At 46.1% G+C, this 21,378-nt stretch overlaps 1 protein-coding gene across 1 annotated transcript in view; it reads right to left on the reverse strand.

Moving 5' to 3' along the window:
* Positions 1-15,630, reverse strand: part of RHCG (Rh family C glycoprotein) — a 118,001-nt gene extending 102,371 nt beyond the window's left edge. The window contains exon 1 of the mRNA XM_088473033.1: positions 15,296-15,630. Within this exon, the coding sequence (XP_088329159.1) occupies positions 15,296-15,482 (187 nt within the window). The 5' untranslated portion in view covers positions 15,483-15,630. The remainder of the gene's footprint in view (positions 1-15,295) is intronic.
* Positions 15,631-21,378: the final 5,748 nt, after the last annotated feature.

A 21,378-nucleotide genomic window follows, 5' to 3' on the forward strand; every position in this document is an offset into this window, starting at 1 on the left:
GAGATCTCGATAGGGCATCAGCCTTCTGATTAAGTGCTCCAGACCGGAAGGTCAGGGTGAACTGAAATCTGGCAAAGAATATTGCCCAGCGGGCCAAACGAGGACTCACACATTGGAGGTTTTTGAGAAATAGGAGATTTCTATGGTCCGTAAATACAGTAAATGGAAACTTGGCACCTTCTAGCAAATATCTCCATTCCTTCAACGCCAACTTTACAGCTAGTAGTTCTTGCTCACCTATGGCGTAGTTCCTTTCGGCAGGTGAGAATTTTTTAGAAAAGAACCCACACGGATGGACTCGGTTGTCCTCATAACGTTGAGAGAAACTGCTTCCACAGCTTCAGATGATGCGTCCACTTCCAACAAAAACGGCCTGTCCAGATCTGGTTGTCGAAGAACTGGTGCTGAGATAAAGGCCTGTTTTAGAAGATGAAAGGCAGACTCTGCCTCAGGTGACCATTGCGCGGGATTAGCACCTTTGCGGGTCAAGGCTGTAATGGGAGCCAGCAGTGTAGAAAATCCCTTAATGAAGCGTCTATAATAATTGGCGAAGCCCAACAATCTCTGGATGGCTTTCAGTGTCTGAGGTCGGGTCCAATCCAGAATTGCTTGTACCTTCTTGGGGTCCATTTCTAAACTGGAGCCAGATATTACATAGCCGAGAAAAGGTACACTGGGCACTCCAAAGACGCACTTCTCCAGTTTGCAGTAAAGGTGGTTTTCTCTCAAACGGTTCAGAACTTCTTTAACATGTTCTTGATGTTTAGCCACAGAGGGTGAAAAAAATCAGTATGTCATCCAGATAGACAACAACCGAAACATATAACAGATCCCGGAAAATCTCATTAACGAAACTTTGAAAGACAGCAGGGGCATTACACAATCCAAAAGGCATTACTAAATACTCGAAATGTCCATCTCTGGTATTAAAAGCGGTCTTCCATTCATCACCAGCTCGGATACGAATGAGGTTGTAAGCCCCTCTCAGATCTAATTTAGAAAAAATGACAGAGCCCTTGACCCTATCAAACAACTCAGTAATCAGGGGAAGAGGGTATCGATTCTTTACAGTAATGTCATTAAGGCCTCGATAATCGATACATGGTCTTAGACCACCGTCCTTCTTGCCAACGAAGAAAAACCCAGCTCTGGCAGGTGAAGTAGAGGGGCGAATGAACCCCTTTGCCAGGTTGTCCCGGATGTACTCGGTCATGACTTGAGTCTCGGGCAAGGACAGCGGATAGGTACGACCACGAGGTGGTATCTTATCAGGTATCAATTCAATTGGACAGTCCCATTCCCTATGAGGGGGTAAGATATTTGCTTGTTGCTCAGAGAACACGTCGGCGAACATCTGATATTCCTTGGGAATGGCAGAAGAAACTAATGGAACTGTCTTTCTCACAGGTCGAATTTTTAGAAGACAGGATTTCTGACAGTCCATACCCCATGACAGAATCTGCATAGAACTCCAATCAATCCTGGGATTATGTTGACGTAACCAGGGTAGACCAAGAACAAATTCTTGAGAGGCCTCTGATATCACCAGGAATTTTAAGGACTCAGAATGAAGTGCCCCAATTTGGACCAATACTGGTTGAGTCTCTTTGGTGACTATCCCGGTAGTTAGTGGGCGTCCGTCTATAGAGGTCAGAGAGATGGCATGGTTGAGAGACAAACAAGGAATCTGAAATTTATCTATGAAACTAGACGTTATGAAATTTCCGGCTGCTCCCGAGTCAAGTAGAGCAGTAACAAAGACAGGTTTGGGTTTAAGATCCAAGGCTAGGGTAATCGTGAAATCTTTAATTTTTGGAGACGGGTTCATAACTCCTAACTTGATGTCTCCAGGGTCAGTTAGGATTTGGCATTTCCCGGTTTACAGGGGCAGGAGATCAGCAGGTGACCGGACTCTCCGCAGTACAGACAGAGGTTCTTTTGCATTCTTCTCTGACGCTCTTCTTTGGAGAGGTGTGTATGATTCACCTGCATAGGCTCCTCTTCAGTAGGAGAAGGAATGGGTCGGGTAGAAATGGAGGGGGTAAATGACCTTTGCCGGTCAGTTCTGTTTTTTTCAGCCTGACGTTCCCTGAAGCGTAGGTCAACTTTGATACACAACGAAATCATGTCGTTCAGATTAGTAGGAAGCTCTCGAGTGACTAGATCATCCTTTAGTCGGTCTGACAACCCATGCCAGAAGGCCGAGGTGAGGGCTTCCTCATTCCCTTTGAGCTCAGATGCTAAAATTTGAAATTGCACGGCATATTGACTGACAGGACGGACCCCTTTTCTCAGTGTCATGATGTTTGATGATGCTGATACAGTACGCCCAGGTTCATCGAAAATCCTCCTGAAGGATGACACAAAGCCTGCGTAATTATCCAGCAGCGGATCTGAGCGCTCCCAGAGTGGGGAAGCCCATTCCAAGGCCTGGTTGGATAACAGAGAGACTATATAAGCCACTTTAGTTCTTGCAGTTAGAAAGTTGTCAGGCTGCAGGGTAAATGTATGTCACACTGATTTAGGAATCCTCGGCAGAGTTTAGGATTGCCGTCAAATTTACTTGGTAAAGGAAGATGTAAGCAGGGAGATGATCTGCCTCCTGTATTCCCAGACGCTGATGCGGATGTAGATGCTGGTACTTCAGGGGTAGAAAAGGAAGTTTGCAAACTATCCTGTCGCTTGGACATCTCTTGCAGGAAATTGAGCCATCTGATGCTGCATGTTTTCCAGATTTTCTAAACGACCAGAAATGCATCGGAACAAATCCACTCCTGACTCCTGATCCATGGCCGGCTCCATGGGGCCAGTGCAAACTGTTATGTTCTGGGTTGTTTGTGGACCCGGGGGGGGGGGGGGGTAGCAGGAGCGATCACAGAAGCAGATTTGAAAATAAAACTAGGATTTTTAATAAGTGCTTGAGCAGACATATAATGTGGCAGAAAATAAAAGTCCAGGAATATATAAAGGTGCACAAGAGTTCTGTGGTGGGAGTAAAAGGGTTAATGTCCAAGTAGAAACAATTAGAGCTCTTCAGGTGTGCAGGTAGTGAAACTGAAAATAATCAAACCAGGTATGCAGGGAGTGAACTGAAAATAAACAAGCCAGGTATGCAGGTAGTGAACTGAAGCGCAGGATGTCAGCAGGCTCAGGCACTCAGATATGGGCAAGGGTGATGGAGGAAGCAGGGTAGTCCAGTGGGAGCTAGGAGCTGACAGGCAGACTGGCAGACAGCGAATTCACAGGAACAGGATAAGCACAGAGAACTCCCTCTCAGCTAGGCTGAGATACACGTTGCACTGGCAAAGAAGGAAGGCACTGACCCTTCCTAAATACCCCATGCCGTGCTGTTACTGGCCGGAGGGAACATGTGACTCACCAGGATTGGCCAGCCGCATCACATGGCCAGAAGGCAAGATGGCGGCGCCCATGCCAAACGGAATGGAGACGCCGCCAGGCCTCACCAGCGCAGAGTGACAACAGGGCCGCACAACAACGCGCGCAGCCAAAGCCCCCCGCCAGACACCAGCTCCGCCACCAGACAGCCCGCGCCACAATGACCTCACAGGTAACACCCGCCTAGCGCCATGCTGAAATACCCTGGCCGTGACAGAAACCTTCTCCATGTTATGTCATTTGCTGCGAGATCATGCAAGTTTTTGGCAAAATCTGAAAATCATGAGTAAATTATAACAACAAGCAGTCCAGCATCAGCTAGCTTCCTTTGCTCACCTAGATCACAGCACCTGCAATCTCCACCGCCAACACCTTCATCATTACTTTCCTCATTAATGATTAGAGTTAGTCCTCCTGCGTCCAATTTGCTAAGGGAACTGACTCCTCCCCTATCCAGGATTCCTTAGAAGAATCCTTGAGTGCTAGCCTGCTGCTGCAGTTGGATCTTCCCAGAAGTGGATCAAGACTACGAGATGCAATTGGGAAACCGGCTGTCGGGCTTCCGAACTGCTTTATCCCTTTGTGGGTTAAATGACAGGCATCTATATCTAGACGCCTGTCATTTTCCTGACGCCGGGAGACAGGTGCCCGGCATCCTGTTCGAAGAGATGCCGGGCGCCGTGCGCGGACAGCCGCAGGGGGGAGGGTTGGGTTTAGGGCACCCGGGGGGGACTTAGGGTTAGGCACCCCCACGGGGGACTTAGGTTTAGGCAGCGGGGTGGGGGTGGTTAGGGTTAGGCACTTACAGGGGGGATTAGGTTTAGGCACTTGGGAGGAGGTTAGGGTTAGGCACCCCTAAGGAGGGTTAGGGTTAGGGGGCTAGGTTAGGTTAGTTTTTACTTACCTGCGGACGATCAGGATTTCCAGCACTGTCGGACTTCCGCTGCTGGGATCTCTGCTTCTGTCGGTCTTCCACGGCCGGGATTCAAACTGCCTATGAAACAAATCTTTGCAATAGGAAGCAAGTATGACAGTTGCCCAGTGGTGTAACTGGGGTATTTGGAGCCCAGGGCAAATTTGAAAATGGAGCCACCCCCTTGTGCGGCGAAAAGTTGGCGTGGTTTCTTAAAAATGGGGCGTGTCAACATGACACACCCCCATTATCGTCACTCAGAACATTCCTATCCATATGCACCTTAACCCCAGTAGTGCCCCTTATACAGTACCCCCAGTGTGCAATGTCCCCAGTTGTGGTCCCTCTTATGCAGGCCCATAGTAGTATCCCTTATACAGTACCCCCAGTAGTGGTCCCCCTTATACGACCTCCATTAGTTCCCCTTATTCAGTGTCCCCAGTAGTGGTCCCCCCCAATGCAGTGCCCCATGTAGTGATCCCCCCTATGAAGTGCCCCAGTAGTGTTCCCCCTTATGCAGTGCCCCAAGTAGCAGTCCCCACAATGCAGTGTCCCCAGTAGTGGTCCCACCAGATGCAGTGCCCTTTATATAGTGCCCCCAGTAGCAGTCCCCACAATGCAGTGCCCCCAGCAGTGGTACCCCCTTATGCAGTGCCCTTTATATAGTGCCCCAACTAGTAGTCCCCCCTATGCAGTGCCCCCAGTAGTGGTCCCCCTTATGCAGGCCCACCAGTAGTGATCCCGCCTATCCAGTGCCCCTTATACAGTGCCCCCTGTAGTGGTCCTTCCTATTATTGCCCCCAGTAGTGATCCCCCCAGTGCAGTGCCCCTAGTAGTAAGCTCCTTATATAGTGCCCCCAGTAGTAGTTTCCCCCCCAGTAGTAGTCCCCAGTAGAGGTTCCCCCTCCCGATGAAGTGCCCCCAGTAGTAGCCCCCACAGTAGTAGACACCAGTAGTAGCGCCCCCCAGTAGAGGTCCCCCCCAGTAATGGTGCCGCCAGTAGTAGCCACCCCCTCCCCCATTGTGCCCCCAGTAGTGTAGACACATTAAAAAAAAAACATACACTTACCTGATCCATGCTCCAGCTCCGGACACCGCTCCTGCCGCCGCCGCACATTACTCCCCCCGGGCTGGCACGCTCAGCATTATGGGAGAGATGTCATGACGTATCTCCCATTACCCACTGCATGAGCCGGAAGGCAGAGCTCATGAGTGAGTTCCGGCCTGGCTCTTGCAGTGGGCGCTGTAGCAGTCAATGAGAGTCTGTCTGACTCTCATTGGCTGCTGATTCACACACACATCGCTGCCGCCCGGCGGTGATGTGTGTGCAGCAGCTGCAGCAGCCAATGAGAGTCGTCTGACTCTTATTGGCTGCTGGTAACACACACATCGCTACTGCGCTGGCGGCGATGTGTGTGTTGGGCAAGCGCTCGGGGAGGGAAGGGGCTCGGCTGTGCAGCACAGGAAAGCCTAACTCCGGTCCTGTGTAAAGGTGTAACTCTGAGCGCACACACTGCAGTCGGCACTACACGACCTAACTAGGACAGGCCAGACCGTGGCCTGCGGCGCCCCCCCGTGCCGCCTGTCGGGCGGCACCCAAGGCACGTTCCCCGCTCGCCCTGCCTTAGTTACGCCACTGCAACTGCCTCCCATTTGCACAGTGGATCACTGAAGCCATGACAGCTTTGCTACTATTAGATATGCATCAAATATCCACCATTAATGCATCTGGTTTTAGACAGTTAATTGAGTTCCTGTGTCCCCGCTACCAAATTCCATCTCAATTCCATTTTACCAATAAAAGCAATTCCTTGCCTATACCCATGGTTGTCTTAACAGCAGTGTGGGCAAAGCAATGCTCTGGGGGCCCTACCCACCCATTCACGGGAAAAAAATGTAAATGGTCAATAAAATTAAATCCTCCTGCATGCCCATCAGACCTCCCACACATGCAGAGAGACTCTGGGCCTGATTCAGACCCGGTCGCAAGTACTGAGCGCTCGCAACCAGGTCTATGGTGGGCCAGTGTGCATGCGCACGCCGGAGTCGGCTCCGTCATGCGCGTGCGCGAGACCCGGATAGCGACGGGCACTCCGTCACTCTGGGTCTCGCAACAAAGGGGGCGAGCTGTCGATGTTGAGTGACAGCTCGCCCCCTTTGGTGGGTAGGCCGGGGGAGTGGCTGCCCAAATGGAGGCATTCCCATGTGAACGCCTCCGTTTGGGGGCGGCCCCACTGACATCACCAGTGCCCCCACTGTGCATGCATGGGAGAGATTTCGGCTCTGTTAGAGCCGAAATCTCTCTGGGGCTTGCGGCAAAGAGACCCTACCACAAGGGTCTCGTCGCAAGCCCGATGGTGGCGATGGTCTTGACCATCGCAACCATCTTCCTGGCCGCTCGCTATAGCTGTGGGTGGTCACCCACAGCTATGCGAGCGGCCAGGTGGCCGTTCTAAAAAAAAAAAAAGACCGGCCCTGATTCAGAGCGAGCGCTCTGTCAGAGCTTCCGGCTCTGAATCAGGGCCTTTGTTTGACTGGTCTGAAGCCGGCGGCTGAAGTGAAACTGGGACTGAGGTGAGTACTCACACTTGGGGGAAGTTAGACCAGACTACAGTGCACCGGCGGCCGGCATATAAAAATATCACAAATTTACCAACTGGCCGCGGCTGCAGTGGGGTGGGTTGGCGGGCCCCTACAAGCTTCGGGCCCTTGGGCAACTGCACAACAAGCCCAATGAAAGAGATGGCCCTGCCTATACCAGGACATTAGCATAAACCTAATTATTGGCCTACAAAATGCCATTGTACCCACTATCCACTTAACCACAGATATGTGGACAAGTGCTACTGGTCAAACAAAAGATTACATGACTGTGACAGCCCACTGGATGGGTGTATCACCTTCAGAAGCAGAAACAGCTAGACAATATTTTGAACGATATGGTTGATTTCGATGCATCGGAATGACAAATCGTTCAAATCGTCAAGTGTGTACGCACTATGGGGGTCATTCAGACCCACTCGCGAGCGACAGTACGCTCGCAAGTGGGTCGATGTTCCCCACTGCGCATGCGCTCGACGGAGGGAGCTCCGTCGTGCGCATGCGCGAGACCCGGCGAGCAACGGGCTTTCCATCGCTCGGGGTCTCGCACCAAAGGGGGCGTGCTGTCGATGTTGATTGAGAGCACGCCCCCTTTGGTGGGCGTGCCGGGGGCGTGCCTGCCAGACGGAGGCGTTCCCATGAGAACGCCTACCATCTGAAGCCGGCCCCACTGACATCACTAGTGATAGAGCCAAAATCACTCCTGGCCTTGCGGCTGGGAAACCCGACCGCAGGGTTTCCCTCGCAAGTCCGATGGTCGCGATGGTCAAGACCATCGCGACCATCTTTTTGCACGCTCGTATATGCTGTGGGTGGTGACCGGACGCTCTGGTCAGAGCGTCCGGCTCTGAATCAGGGCCTATGCGTGCTCCCGTGGCGTCGTCCATCATATCTTCAGATCTTCTCTACATGCAGATAGATCTGTCAATCTCATTAACGATTCCCCTCAGATTGTGCAATGTGTACGCGTTACCAAATGTGATATGGTTGATATGGTTACATTATATAGTTAACTATCTAACCACCAAATGATGCAAGATATATCGTTTGCTCGTTTGTTACAGAGCACAGTGTGTATGCACTAGATCGTTTGTCCGGGTGATTGACAGGAAGTGCAATTTGTGGGTGGTGAACGGGGGTGGTCCGCCGAACGCAGGCGTGCCAGTGCGTTCGCACGCCTTTGCAGGGGCATTCAAAAATTAACCACTGCGATGCCATATGAAGTCTGATGTCTCATAGCATGCATGGTTGTTAGCAATATCTGAGTAAGGTCGGGGCTTGTGCAAGTAGTGCGATGGTACTCGATTGTACCGATAGTTTTGCAGTCTTGCTAAACAGTTCAGTATGTATGTGTGCGGAGTAAAGTGGGCGTCCTTGTGCAGTGCTGCGATGGGATAGCGATCACAATGAATTAGCATACTATCGCAGTTGAGCTGCGTGCATAATCACAATTGCATACGTAGTTGAGGACAGTAGTGAATCAGGCCCTCAGTCTGATATGGTAACATTCATAAAATGGTTTTAATGACAGTGTACAAATAAGTATGTCAGACAACCTATTTGACTATTGGGAGAAATAAAGGAAATTTGGAGGCCCTTGTACAAACTCAATTTGCTTTACTTAAGCAGGCCCACCCTCCATTGTTTACTCAGAAAGAGTTTACAGCACAACCGGAAACTTTGTGAGTGATCAGCATAGGAGACTACTTCCTCAAAACATGGAAAAGATAATGTTCAACAAAATAAACTACAAATTCTATGAGGAAGATCATTCCCACCAATGTCGTCAAAGTACAGAGAGTTCTATAATGGAGGATTCCAGTGAGGTTGTGTTAATATCGTGTGGTGATGATATTAACACTGATGAGGGAGAGGATGATAATGACATAATTTTGCCACTGTAGAGATAATTAACAGCACTGTTAGCTGGCTTAAGCCGATCATTAACAACACTGTTTGCTTCTGAAAGCCCTTTGGTAGTTTGTTTTGTGGGGAACCAAACAAGCCAACCACTTCAGCCATAGAAGTGGCAGTCCCTATTGCTGAAGTGATTGGTTTCTTAAACTGTGCATGTCCTTTTTAATATACAACATCAGGGTGGGATGCATTGCCTAAGGACAATTCCATCTTGCACCTCTTTTCTGTGCATTATGCGGCCATGCCTCCTCCCAGTAACAGTCAATGAGGAGAGCCGGAGGCAGAGCCGACCAGGTGGGCAGATGTGCCTGCCCCTCGCAGCACACTGCTGGAGGATGAAATCATGGCTGGCCTGGCACTCTACCTACGGTAGACAATTGGAATGTCGACACCAGAATGTCAACATGTACTGAATGTTGACACTCAAATTGTCAACATGGACATTATGGCATCATTTTTACATGACGACATACAGAAAATGTCAACATGATCATAATGTTGACATTGTGCCTGACAACAGCCAGAATGTCGACATATAATTTAACCATAAACCTAAATGTAGCACTAAAATGTACTGTCAACATTTTGACTGTTGACATAGTGAACATATCTGTGATACCTGGATTGTGCAAGGTATCACTATAAAGACCTTTTAGGGATAATCCCTCAGCTCCTTAATGGAGCAAAAGGACATGCACATATGTATTATTAAATCAAAATGCACAGTGTATGTGAATAGGACTCCGGTAGTGAGGGAGCTGGCGTATGCCCCTGTACAACGGACAATGGGGACAGCGCCTGAACTGTCAGCATATCTATAATGGGTGCAGGGTGTGCGGGGCAGGGGGTCATACTGCACCCATAGTCCTCAGCGCTTGCGACTGGGTCTGAATCAGGCCGCCTGTTCAGCAACAGATATGGAGCATACACACGGTCAGATGTGTCAGATGAACGATTTGAACGATTTGACCAACGATTTGAACGATTTGAACTACGAACGATTTTTGAATGCATTAAAATGACTGAAATCGTCCAAAACTGACTGCAAACACATCAGATGTCAGATATCATTATGTGACCATCGGGAACGCGCATCGTTCATCGTTCATCGTTCAAACATGTCAGATATGTCAGATTTTCCTTCAGATATGAACGGTTGATCGATTTTTGAAATCGTTATCGTTCAGATCTGAAGAAAAATCTGACCGTGTGTATGCACCAATAGTGTTTGAGCAACGGGGTGTTGATAGTTAATTGCGGGAGGAGTGTGCGTCTGGGTGCTGCTGCTGGACTAGGCTGAACCAGCCTGGGCTAGTGACACTATAGCCATACATGCCTACCCTCCCGGTTTTTGCGGGAGGCTCCCGATTTTTTGAGTAACCCCCCGCACCCCTGGAAGGGTAGGCACTTGTCCCGCATTCTGCCCACTTCCTACTGAAGTGGGCAGAATGGGGAGAATTTCCTCGGCGATCGCGGGTCCCCATGTAGGAGGCGGGGCTTAATTACGTGATTCTTCATTAATCGCGTCATTTAGCCCTGCCTCCTATGTATATGTGCGCCGATTGCAGCTATTTACAGCAAAGGGGGTGGGGCTTAATTACACGACCCATCAGGCCCCACCCCCATCACAACTAATTTGCTTCTCCTCCTCGGACATCTCCCGGGGAGGGGAAATTAAAGGTAGGCAACTATGACTATAGCAGGGGGCCATGCTGCATGAACCGCCCTATATGGGTAAAAAAAAAAAAAGGGTATAAATAATTCAATAAATAAGAAATACCTGCTAATGGTATGAAAATGAGTTCCCAGAAAATATACAATTGTTTTTAAAACTACATGTACATCAACTAAAACATATATCTGTACAATTACAAATTGCATGATGAGCATAATGATGAACCTAGGGCCTGAATCCCAGTTGTACGCAATGCCAAAGTTTTCTGAAATGGAGCGATTTGTTTTGCCACTGCACATGCATCTCAGTCGCACTTCTCATGCATCAGGGTACATTACCGTAGTTGCACGCTGCAAGTCTTTATTTGCAGTGTGATCGACAGGTAGGAAGCGTCTGGGGTAGGGAATGGGAGTTTCAGTTAAAAACACAGCCTGACGCCCAGCATACCGAACGAAGGTAAGCCGGGTGGCTGGCGCTGACAGCCGTGGGGGGGGGAGGGTTAGGTTAAGGGCTTCCGGGGGGGGACAGGGCTAGGCAACCCCGGGGGGATGTTAGGGTTAGACATCCCCCCTGGAGACTTAGATTTAGGCTACGGGGACGGGGGGGGTTAGGTTTAGGCACTTAGGGGGGGTTAGGGTTAGCCACTATGGCGGGATCTTTAGTTAGGCACCTCTAAGGGAGGGTTAGGGTTAGTTTTACTTACCTTAATCCCATGTGGGGATCTTCACTGCTATTGGTCTTCTGGCGTCGGGATTTGAATGGCCATAGTGCCAGCGGTCATTCATACTGATTCCGTATGTATACGCAGTTGCGGACACATACGGTGGGTGTCTCAGTACAAGTCTCAGACGCTGTTGCATTAGCATATATTCGCACAACCACAGCTATGAAAATTGCAGCTGCGGGAACATTAGCGTATAGCTCTGCATCAGGCCCCTAGGCTGTACTACTCGTGACCTTTTTAGATGCACCATCTCTGCAGCAGCTGTCATTGATTTTTATTTGAAATGTTTGTATTTGAGGGAGCGGGCCTGAGAAAGTCATGTGTTTGGAATATGTTTTCATCAATGCATTCAGAACATGAGACTGGTTCAGCTAGTCTGTCTTGCCCTTCCCTTTTCATCTTATGTATTTTCTGTATGTATGGCTTACCTACTGTACATAAAACCTGGTAAGCAAGTGTCTTTTATATTTGAATGGAGCTTTCTCTTTGGCTGCACGTTAATATATTAAATATGCATAGCTTTGATTGATTACTTTAAATATGAGATAGGTAATTATTACTATTGTTTTTATAATTTTTTTCGCAATATGTAATATCAATTGTATAATAAAAGCATTGATGAAAATAAAAAAATAATAATTAAAATTTGATTCCCAAAACACATTAAGATTGACTTTATTGGTATATTCATTACACAAAACTCATAAATGACTATAAAAAAAGTACCTTTTTGGCACTGCTTAAAAATAATTTATATGGGGGTTGGAGCACCACGTCAGCTGGCGCTACAGAGAGCAGATAGACCCGTCCATGTGATATGTACAGTATACTACAGCTGCAAGTAGTATCACAAATATTCTACCTACTAGCATTAATAAGGCTATGCAATATTAAATCAAACTCAAATATGCTAATTTCATAACTGTGAGCCAATATCAACAACTAACGTAACGTCGTATAATGGGGATTGTCATTCTTGCTTTGACATATGTCAGCATAAGTTATGAAATGAGCTAACTGTATAACTCTAATTACCATCTCTACATGACGAGGCTGAAGTTAGGTTCTTATTCATTTTCCAGCTTCTTATTCATTTTCCAGCTTCTTATTCAGAACATGTTATATTAAAATATTTTTATCAAATAGAATCAGTAAGCTTACATTGAATAAACAAAATATGGTATCTATTATACAAATTTCAATTGTATTTTGCTTGGCCCACAAAGCTTTTGGGTATGAAATTGGGTGGTAAAGTGGGCACAGGGCCCAGATTTTCTATATTTGAATAAGTAGCTGTAGTTGTACAAGGGTTAAATATCCTTGGGCAACAAATGTTACACTTTGAGTCCACAGAGGGGGTTAACTTACATATAACATATTTGCAATTGGCCTTGCCCAACAAGCTTTTGGGCATGACATTGTGTGATAAAGTGGGCACAGGGACCAGATTTTCTATATTTGAATTAGTAGCTGGAGTTGTGCAAGGGTAAACTAGCCTTGGGCAACAAATTTGACACTTGGAATCCACAGAGGGGGGGTCACATACATATGACCCACTTGCAATTGGCCTTGCTCAACAAGTGGGTCATATGTAAGTGACCCCCTGTGTGAATTCCAAGTGTCAAATTTTTTGCTCAAGGCTCTTTTACCCTTGCACACCTACAGTTACGTATTCAAATTTATAAAATCTGATGTTTGTGCCCACTTTAATACTCTATTTCAAGCCCAAAACCTTGTTGGGCAAGGCCAATTGTAAGTGGGTTATATGTAAGTGACCCCCCTGTGTGAGTTCCAAGTGTCACATTTGTTGTCCAAGGCTAGTTAACCCTTGCACAACTACAGATACTTATTCAAATGTATTAATTGGTGTTTGTGCCCACTTTAATGTACTATTTCATGCCCAAAACCTTTTTGGGCAAGGCAAATTGCAAATGAGTCATATGTAAGTGACCCCCTTTGTGGATTCCAACTGTCAAATTTTTTGCCCAAGGCTCTTTAGCCTTTGCACAACTACAGCTACTTATTCAAATGTATAAAATCTGGTCTCTATGCCCACTTTAATGCCCTATTTCTCATGCCCAAAACCTTGTTGGGCAAGGCCAATTGCAAGTGGGTCTTATGTATGTGACCCCCCTCTGTGGATTCCAAGTGTCAAATTTGTTGCCCAAGGCTAGTTAACCCTTGCACAACTCCAGCTAATTTTTTTTTAATATAACATGTTCTGAACTTCTGAATAAGAAGATGGAAAATGAGTAAGAAGCTGGAGCTCGAATAAGAAGAGAATAAGAAGCTGGCCGAATAAAAAGCTAACTTCAGCCTCGTCTCTACCTGTTCTCTGACAAGGAGTCACCTGACTGTTCAGCACCTGGTTTAAATAACCACCTCTTACTTCATACATGCACAAACGTGGTAAAGTAAAAACACAAGTTTTGTACATGTTGTTATAATTTATTAAGTAACTTGGTTATACAGTTATATTTGTTAAAAGCATACCCATTTGTGCCGCACGTTTACACAAAGTACAGACATTTTTTCAGTCTCCGCTGCACAAATCTACAGCTTCAGCTGACTCCCTCCTCCCCTAGTTCAGGAATGATGGCTTTACCCTTTCTTGAAAGAAAGCAAACATTAAATCACAAACATTTGCAATGCTATTGGTGGCTTGGAATGTACAGTCTACAGATGGCAATCTGTGTTCTTCCTTATGCATGCACGCTCACTAATGAATGAGGTAGCTCCGGCTTCAGGCTTTGGAGAACTCTGAAAACTGCTGCTATTTCACAAGGTACAAAGGGTCATACATCAACATCAGCCTCGGGTGTGAAAGTGCACTGTTTGTCATGGAAGAAAATCCCTTAAATGACAACATTATTTTTGACATTTGACTACCTAGCAAGTATACAATTTTCGTTCTTCTTCTGCCAGAAAAGTGATGAGCACTAAAGTGTCTGTGGACTTTGCAGTAGAATTACTTTACACAAAGATGTAACTTTTTCTGCAAGGTGTTTTACAGTAGTGCTGGATTCTACTGAATCTATTCATCTGTCTTAGGGGTCTCGTTACTAAGCAGTGTTAGGAGACAGAGTGAAAAGTGATAAGGTGCCAGCCAATCAGCTCCTAACTGCCATTTGTCAAACACAGCCTGTGAAATTACAGTTGGGAGCTGAGTGGCTGGCCCCTTATCACTTTTCACTCTGTCTCCTAACACTGCTTAGTAAATAGACCTTTCAAACTTTTATCTCCCCAAATATTGCAATTGGATTTTTGTGAGATAGACAACTGTACCTCGAGATTTTCAGCAGTGTAACAATATGAGCAGCAGCAGTCTCCCTTAGGGGCCATCGGTGACTCCTAGATGGACAATGCACAAATACTATGTTTCACAGAGTCTACAAAAAGGTAAACATTGAAAGTGGAATGTCTATATATGAAGAAGGTGTAATATAATACATGTTATTGTTGGTGGGAGGGAATATTGGGGGGTAATAGCTCATACTGTACTCTGCAACAGCCCTCAGTGGCCTATGTGATTTAATAACGGTTTACAATCTAATTTTTGGAGTTGAACATATTATATCAGGGTGGAGGGGAAAAAAGCTTCTATTAGAAAAATAATAAAATACTTTATATATAAATATACTTTGTTTACTCTTAGTTATGAATAATATAATATTCAAAATATATGACAGTAATAAGTCTACTGAAGATGTACTGAAATGATCGTAAATAATGAAGTAGAACATTTTAAACAAGTATATATTAGAAGAAAATAGTGTATCCTGACAACTAGTATCTGACGTACCAGCATTTGGAAATATGATAATGGTGCAATAACGTGTTTATTATTTATCCTTACACAATATGCCCACATTTTCCTTTGCAATATATGACTTTGTGTGGTTGTTCTCTGATTATACTTTGTATTCTCCTGCTCTGTTTTTGAGTACACATTATTACCCCTGAAATAATTTTGCTTCCAGTTTTTTTCAACAACTGAAAGTATAATTTACTGTCCATTTTTCTTATATATGAGAAATACGTCAAGTTATAATTTCCAAGGTATACTTACTTGGGTACCTGAAGTAGAAATCATTTTCAATGTCACTGCTGAAATTTTTGGTCTTCTTATATTCTTCCCATTCGGGGCCAGAGTCAGAACTGTAACGAACGAAGACTCCAAACAGGATTATCATACAGATCTCATAGACCAAACAAATCAATGGCAGTTTCCACCGCATTAAGGTATTCTTGACCATTCTGAGTGGTTGGTGGATTATATTAATACAATGCAAAATCAATGTCTTTTCGTGACACCTGTGTGCACATCCACATTTAACAAATACTAATCCCAATAAAGTGCAAGTGAAATCTGAACAAGTTTCTGCATTCTATATAGTATAATTTAGGGGAGTGATATGATTTTCTCTTCACTACCAATCATATGTCCTGAGATAAGGGAGGGGCTATGTTAGTGTGGCACCTTTCATTGTAAGTCTCAGTTTATTGGTTAGTTTACGGGATGACTGCTGGTCAGGAGCAGTTGAACAGCTTCAGAGTTATTTATTGCCCTGTTAAAGGAAGTTATAGCTTCAGTACAAATTGTCTGTTTTTGATGAAAACGTTGTAAATTTCACACAAATATATATCACATTCACTAAACAAAAGGTCAGAATTATGCTTTTGCTGACTAGTTCTGTAGCTGCCATAAAGATTGATTTTATTAATATTTCTAAATGGTAAAAATAAAACAACAATATTATGACTCAGATAAATGGGATGTACTGTAGTTGACATCCTGACTGTCTGGATGCCGGTACTTAGAATGTGCTGGTATCCCGATACCAATTGGAATTCTGGCTCTAGCATCCTGGCCTCCTGATGATAGGTATTAGAGTTAGGGGGAAGGTTAGTATTAAGGTTAGGCACTAGGGGAAGGGTTTGACTTGGGGTACTTACTGGCAGATATCGGTATCCTAACCCTGTCGGGATGCTGACGTCAAGATTCTGACCGCCGGCATCCTGTACCCAACCCAGATAAATTATACCAGTATTAGGGCATTATCCTATTGACCAGAGTAAGCAACCGCTATTCAGTCACATGGGTATTATTATTTTATTTTGCTAACTTAACCATAACTAACATAAAGACACAGAGTCAGAATCTTTGATTAAAGATTAAAGAAAGAGCCAGTACTACCGTGCCCACAGCCCAATAATAAATCATGGGGGCAGATCCCCGCCCCAGTTTAAACCGGATTGGTAGATGCCACCTCCCCCCAATTGGCCTAGTATTTCCCTAAGATAGAGACCAGGTCCACCCCTGAGGCAATTACCAACTAGCCGCTTTCAGAGTGGAATTACCCCCCAATTACTGTTGCACCCTAACAGGTCACCGAGGAGCACTGCTTTCCGCACAGCTGCACCTCCTTTTGTGAGAAGAACACACAGAATGAAATAACATTCAAATTAAACCATAACTTAGAGCACAATTCAGCAAGGATCACAGTTGCTAATACGCATGCAATCGGACAATTGTTGCGTACAGGGCCGGCCCAAGCCCAAATTTTTTGGTAAGCAAGTATATTTTTTGGTGCCCCCCCTATGCAGTGCCCCTTTTACAGTGCCCCCGGTAGTGGTCCCCCCTGTGCAGTGCCCCTTGTGCCCCTAGTAGTAAGCCCCTTATATAGTGCCCCCAGTAGTAGTCCCCCCATGCAGTGCCCTCAATAGTGGTACCCTTTATACAGTGCCCTTTAAACAGTGGCCCCAGTTGTAGTCCCCCCCCCTACGCAGTACCCCAAGTATTGCCCTTTATATAGTGCCCCAGTAGTGGTCCCCCCCCCTTGTAGCGCCCCTAGTAGTAGTCCGCCCTTGTAGTGCTCCCAGTAGAAATCCTCCCCTTGTAGTGCCACCAGTAGTAATCCCCCTTGTAGTGCCCCCAGTATTAGTCCCCCCTTGTAGTGCCCCCAGTATTAGTCCCCCCTTGTAGTGCCCCAGTAGTAGTCCCCCCAGTAGTAGTTCCCCTTGTAGTGCCCCAGTAGTAGTCCCCCAGTAGTAGTTCCCCCTTGTAGTGCTCCCAGTAGTAATACCCCCCTGTAGTGCCCCCAGTAGAAGCCCCCCCTTGTAGTGCCCCCAGTAGTAGTCCCCATTGTAGAGCCCCCAGTAGTAGCCCCTCCTTGCAGTCCTCCCAATAGTAGCCCCCCCTTGTAATGCTCCCAGTAGTAGCCCCCAGTAGTAATCCCCCCTTGTAGTGCTCCCAGTAGTAATCCCCCCCTCCCCCCCCCGCAGTAGAGATGTAATAAAGAAAAAAAAACACTTACCTGAAACCCCGCTCCTGTTCCTGGTCATGACGTCTCTCCCATTACCCACTGCGGGAGCTGGAAGATGCCTGGCTCCGGCAGTGGGAGCAGCAGCTGATGAGAGCCTGTCTGACTCTCATCAGCTGCTAAAGTAAACACACAGCTGCCAGTGCCGGCGGCTGTGTGTTTGGCACTGTGTAGTGCTGACCGAACTCCGTCCGGTCAGCGCTACACACGCAGTGCAGCTGTGTCACAGAGACACAGACTGCCCGTGGCCCGCATGGTACGCAGCTGAGGCGCCCAACACTATGTGGCACCCTTCGCAGCTGTGTACCATGCGTAAGAACCGGCCCTGGTTGCGTAGTGTGTATACATCGCAGTGCGTGTGCGCAAACTGCGATCGGGACTGCGATTACAGTGACTATGCAGACCCATCGCAGAGTGATTGACAGAAAGTTGAGGGTGAGGGGCGGTGGTGGTCGGGGAAATGCAGGTGTGCCAGTGCGTTTGAATGCCGAGGCAGGGGCCTGATAGCGTGCGCTGAAGTTAGCAATTCTGAGTAAGGTCAGAGCTTGTGCAAGTGTGTGTGAGACTGCGATGGTACTCCATTGTACAATGTTTCCACAGTCTTGCTAAACATTACAGAAAAGGGCAGACTAGATGGGCCAAGTGGTTCTTATCTGCTGTCAAATTATATGTTTCTATGTGTGTAAGTTAAAGTGGGCGTCCTTATGTAATGCTGCGGCGGCATAGCAATCGCAATTAATTAGCATACTATCGCAGCTAAACTGCATGCGTAATCACAGCTGCAATCGCAACAGCGATCTAAGCTGAATCAGGTCCTTAGTAAGGTGGGTGGGCGAGAAGCAAAAACTGGAAAGAGGGAAAATGGCTCCCAAATCAGAATATTTATATGGCAACAGTAACCCCTCCCTAGACTACTCTGATAGGCTAATCCACATGATTGACAACTGTTCCAGGACCTGAACCATTAACCCTAAATAGATTACACAAAATTCCCATTAAAAACGGGTGCTTATCCTTAAACTTTGTTTAAGTATTCAGATGCTTCATTTTAATTATACCTGATTTATAAAGTTCTCAAAACTTCACAAAGCACAGTGAAGCATATTGTAAATACTATATAATGATTTGAAAATGGAAAAAAAAGGGAACACTGGGCCCAAATCAGAGGTGGACGCTATTTCATTCACGGATACAACTTTGTACGCAGTAGTACTGTGAATATATGTTAATGACGCAATCGATGAACTCTGTACAGAAACGTCCACTCGCTGCGTCTCTAATGTGCCGCTTGTGTACAACGATAAGCCACTGGTCACACTTAGGTCACACCACTGATCCTCTGTGCAACCCCTATGGCTGCTCAGACCTGTTGTAATGAAACCACTGGGGCCAGTGCAACAGCGAACACAGATACAGTAACTGGCTGAGATATGCTCATGAAAAGCTCACGAACACGTCTTTGTTTGACTGGCCACCCCAATATTATCTCCCATAAACAACACACACTGACTGTCAATCACTCATCCAAATACTACGACCACCATTGGTAACCATTCCCAATGCATGTGTAGTGCCACTCAGAGGCATGCACAGCAAAAAAAACATTGCAGCACTCGGCTCCTGACACAGTGAGGGAATCGGCACTGCACACAGGGCAGTCCGCACCTCCGGCACCCTACCCCCCGAGTGATAAGAACAGGGGTTCAGCCGTGAGGCCATGCCCCCTTTTTGTTGGAATCCTCCCCGTACCGGATGTCGGCACGGGGAGGGACGCCACTGTATAGCGATAAACTACTTCATAAAGATGGGAGAAAATACTACTACTAAAATGGATTGGGAAAATGGAAGTGTACTTAGGCTTGTAAATACAATGTTATTTTGGAGAATAGGGGCAAGCATCTCAGATTTAGAGGGGTCTACAGGGAGTATTTACAGACAGGGTTGCTATGATAAATTTTGGGGTAGCATACAGCCTTTCTTTTATTATTTTTATTATTATTTTTATTATTATTATTATTAATAATAATAATAATAATAATAATAATAATAATACATTTGCTCCTTCAACTAAACTATTGAAAATGTCAGTACAAAGAACATAGGGGCTCTATTCATAAAGCAGAGAAGAGCCCTGTTTAGCTGAAATCAGAGCTCTTCTCTGCTTCATGCTATTCATGGAACAAGTTTACTGTGGAGAAGTGTATAACTTCTCCAGCGACACCCCTGCTCCGTACCTGCATCGCATCACCATACTTTTGTATGGTGAGTGCGATTCATAATTCAGCTTTCCGTTCCTCTTCTGCGGTACAGATTCGCCGTCTGAAGATGGCATAATCTGTACTGCAAGCCGAACAAAGCAGGGAAGTTGCATACTTTCCTGCTGTCTGCCCGGAACCTGGCGATGGCACCGCCCTCTTTTCCCAGCGTCCATTGCAGCAGGTCTGACCTGACCTTCTGCTCTTGGATGCCAGCACATGCGCAGTGAGGAGCAGGCATATCGGGCTCCCGATATGTCCGTCTTCTCACTGCGTACAGGGATCGCGGAGAGGCCTTACAGCGCCCGAAGACGCCGGACAGGTAAGTCTAAATGAATGGCTACTAAACATCACTATATATCGCATCGATGTGATGCGATATATAGTGATATCTTTTAGAAGCCACTTCATGTTGTACATGAATAGACCCCATAGGGGTCTATTGCGATATTTAATGTAAATCTTTGATATTTAATAATCTGCAAATGTGCAGGAGCCGCACTGAGCATGTGCAGATCTGGTCCTGTGACGTCGATCGCAGTGCTTCCAAAGCCTCAGCATGATTGACATGCTGGTGGCTTAGGGGGCAGCAACAGGGAGCGTTCCAAAAAATGTGGGCGTGTCCAAACTCAAACTTAATTTGCGGTGTAAAAATAAAGCTGTCCTGCATTTCTGGGCAATATACAGAAGCAGCCACTATTTATTATACATGCAAAAATAATAAATGTATTTGCACCCCTTGTATTGCAACATGACTTGTCCAGAAAACGTACTTGTTTTTTTTTCTTTGCACCCAACTGTGTATTACGTGCAACATATACAAAAATAGAACGGGAACAGTTCAGTTGTTCATATATTCAGAAATAACAGACACTGAGAAATACCGTACATACTGTACAAGAAAATAACATTTAAATCAGAAATGCCTTGTTACTACAGTACAGTGTTATTTAATTTCTATGTAAAGAACTTTGAAAAGAATTACTATAAAATACTCATAGTAGTAGATAATATAATAAATTTATTAGAATGGAGACATGATTACCAGTTTCGCTGTTAATCAATCTAGCAAAAATCTATAAATAAACCAGAGTTGAATGGATTTAAAATACATAACACAGAGGGCCTGATTCAGAGCCGGACGCTATTTGCTCGCTCGTTCAGAAAAAAGGGCTGGCTATTTAAATTGAGCGCTCGCTCTTTGCAGTCTGTTGACACCTCTATGTCTGAGCGAGCGAACGAAAGATGCGCTCGCTATTTTGTAAAGACGCCCCCTGGCCGCTCGCATCCTAAGTCATCTCCGCTATTTATTTGATTAATCTAGTACATCGAAAGGCATCTGAACTGTTCGCAGTGCTTGTGGTAGGATTTTCCTACCGCAATCATGCGAACAGTTCAGGCTAAGAAACAACCAAGTGACGTGGTCATTGACGCTGCTTAGTTAATTATGCACACCCTTAAAACGCCCGTTTTGACCGTTTGGCACGCCTGCGTTCGGATCTCCACTCCCCGTTTTCAAACACCTTGCCCTGTTACCACCCACAAACGCCTCATCCTGTCACTCAAATTAGCAG

The sequence above is a fragment of the Taudactylus pleione genome, unplaced genomic scaffold, assembly GCF_031769625.1.
Source record: "Taudactylus pleione unplaced genomic scaffold, aTauple2 ptg000129l, whole genome shotgun sequence".
NCBI lineage: Eukaryota > Metazoa > Chordata > Amphibia > Anura > Myobatrachidae > Taudactylus > Taudactylus pleione.